This window comes from Bison bison, unplaced genomic scaffold, assembly GCF_000754665.1.
Source record: "Bison bison bison isolate TAMUID 2011002044 unplaced genomic scaffold, Bison_UMD1.0 scf7180017862383, whole genome shotgun sequence".
Classification (NCBI taxonomy): Eukaryota; Metazoa; Chordata; class Mammalia; order Artiodactyla; family Bovidae; genus Bison; species Bison bison.
In genome coordinates this window covers 25,246-26,001 of record NW_011492955.1, presented here as the reverse complement: position 1 = coordinate 26,001, position 756 = coordinate 25,246, and the positions used below count along the sequence as shown (strand labels likewise).

Genomic DNA, 756 nt, shown 5'->3' with positions numbered 1-756 from the left:
GAAAGGCGGGGTGGGCCTGGAGTGCTCCACCACGCTGGCCACGAAGGGGAGGGGAAGCCGCGAAGGGGAGGCCGCTGGGAGGAAGGGCCACACACAGGGAGGGGGATCCTGGGGAAGGACAGTACGCGAGGAAGGCGGGCCGGGGCTTCGGCGGGCTTGGGAGGGGAAGGGTGAGCAGACGCGGGGAGAGAGTGCTGCAAGAACCCGAGGGTGGAGGCGGATGGGCGTGTGTGGAGCGCTGAGGGCAGCGATTTAACGCTGCCGATCGGGATGACCTAAAGACCACGGTGGGGGCCGCACAGACGGGACGGGACTACTGAGGCTGGACGAAAACTGCCCAGGGGAAAGTGGGACCTACGAGGGCTGCAGACGGGTGGCGGGGGCGGTCTCGGGCTCGGCAGGAAGGCGCCACCACCGCCCTCTGCCCGTCCCCAGCGTGCCCCGCCCCGTCCGGGGGCCCTAAGGGCAGGGGCCTGGGCCGTGGGGGAGCCGAGCCAGGGCGGTACCATTCGGAACAGAGAGGGGGGCTGGGAGGGAAGGGAGGAGCCAGGGGGTCAGAACCCTGTTGGGGGCGGGGGGGGCCACACCCTGGGAAAAAGGCTTGGGCACATCCAGAATGGACCAATCAGCGAGCAAGGCCAGGGTGGCGTCAAGGGGCAGCTCTGGCCAATGGGAAGGGAGAACACTTCGGAGGTTCGGAGGAAGAAAAGAAAAAAAAAAGCCCCAAGGAACAACAGTATTGAACAGAAAATGGAA

At 66.5% G+C, this 756-nt stretch overlaps 1 protein-coding gene across 1 annotated transcript in view; it reads right to left on the bottom strand.

The window, feature by feature from the left end:
- Window positions 1-125: 125 nt before the first annotated feature.
- The window catches only part of LOC104983394 (U3 small nucleolar RNA-associated protein 14 homolog A-like), a gene marked incomplete at both ends in the record, with an annotated part of 17,263 nt that continues 16,632 nt past the window's right edge, over window positions 126-756 (bottom strand). Inside the window, 2 exons of the mRNA XM_010832849.1 lie at window positions 126-275; window positions 359-527. Coding sequence (XP_010831151.1) covers window positions 126-275; window positions 359-527 — 319 coding nt within the window. The remainder of the gene's footprint in view (window positions 276-358; window positions 528-756) is intronic.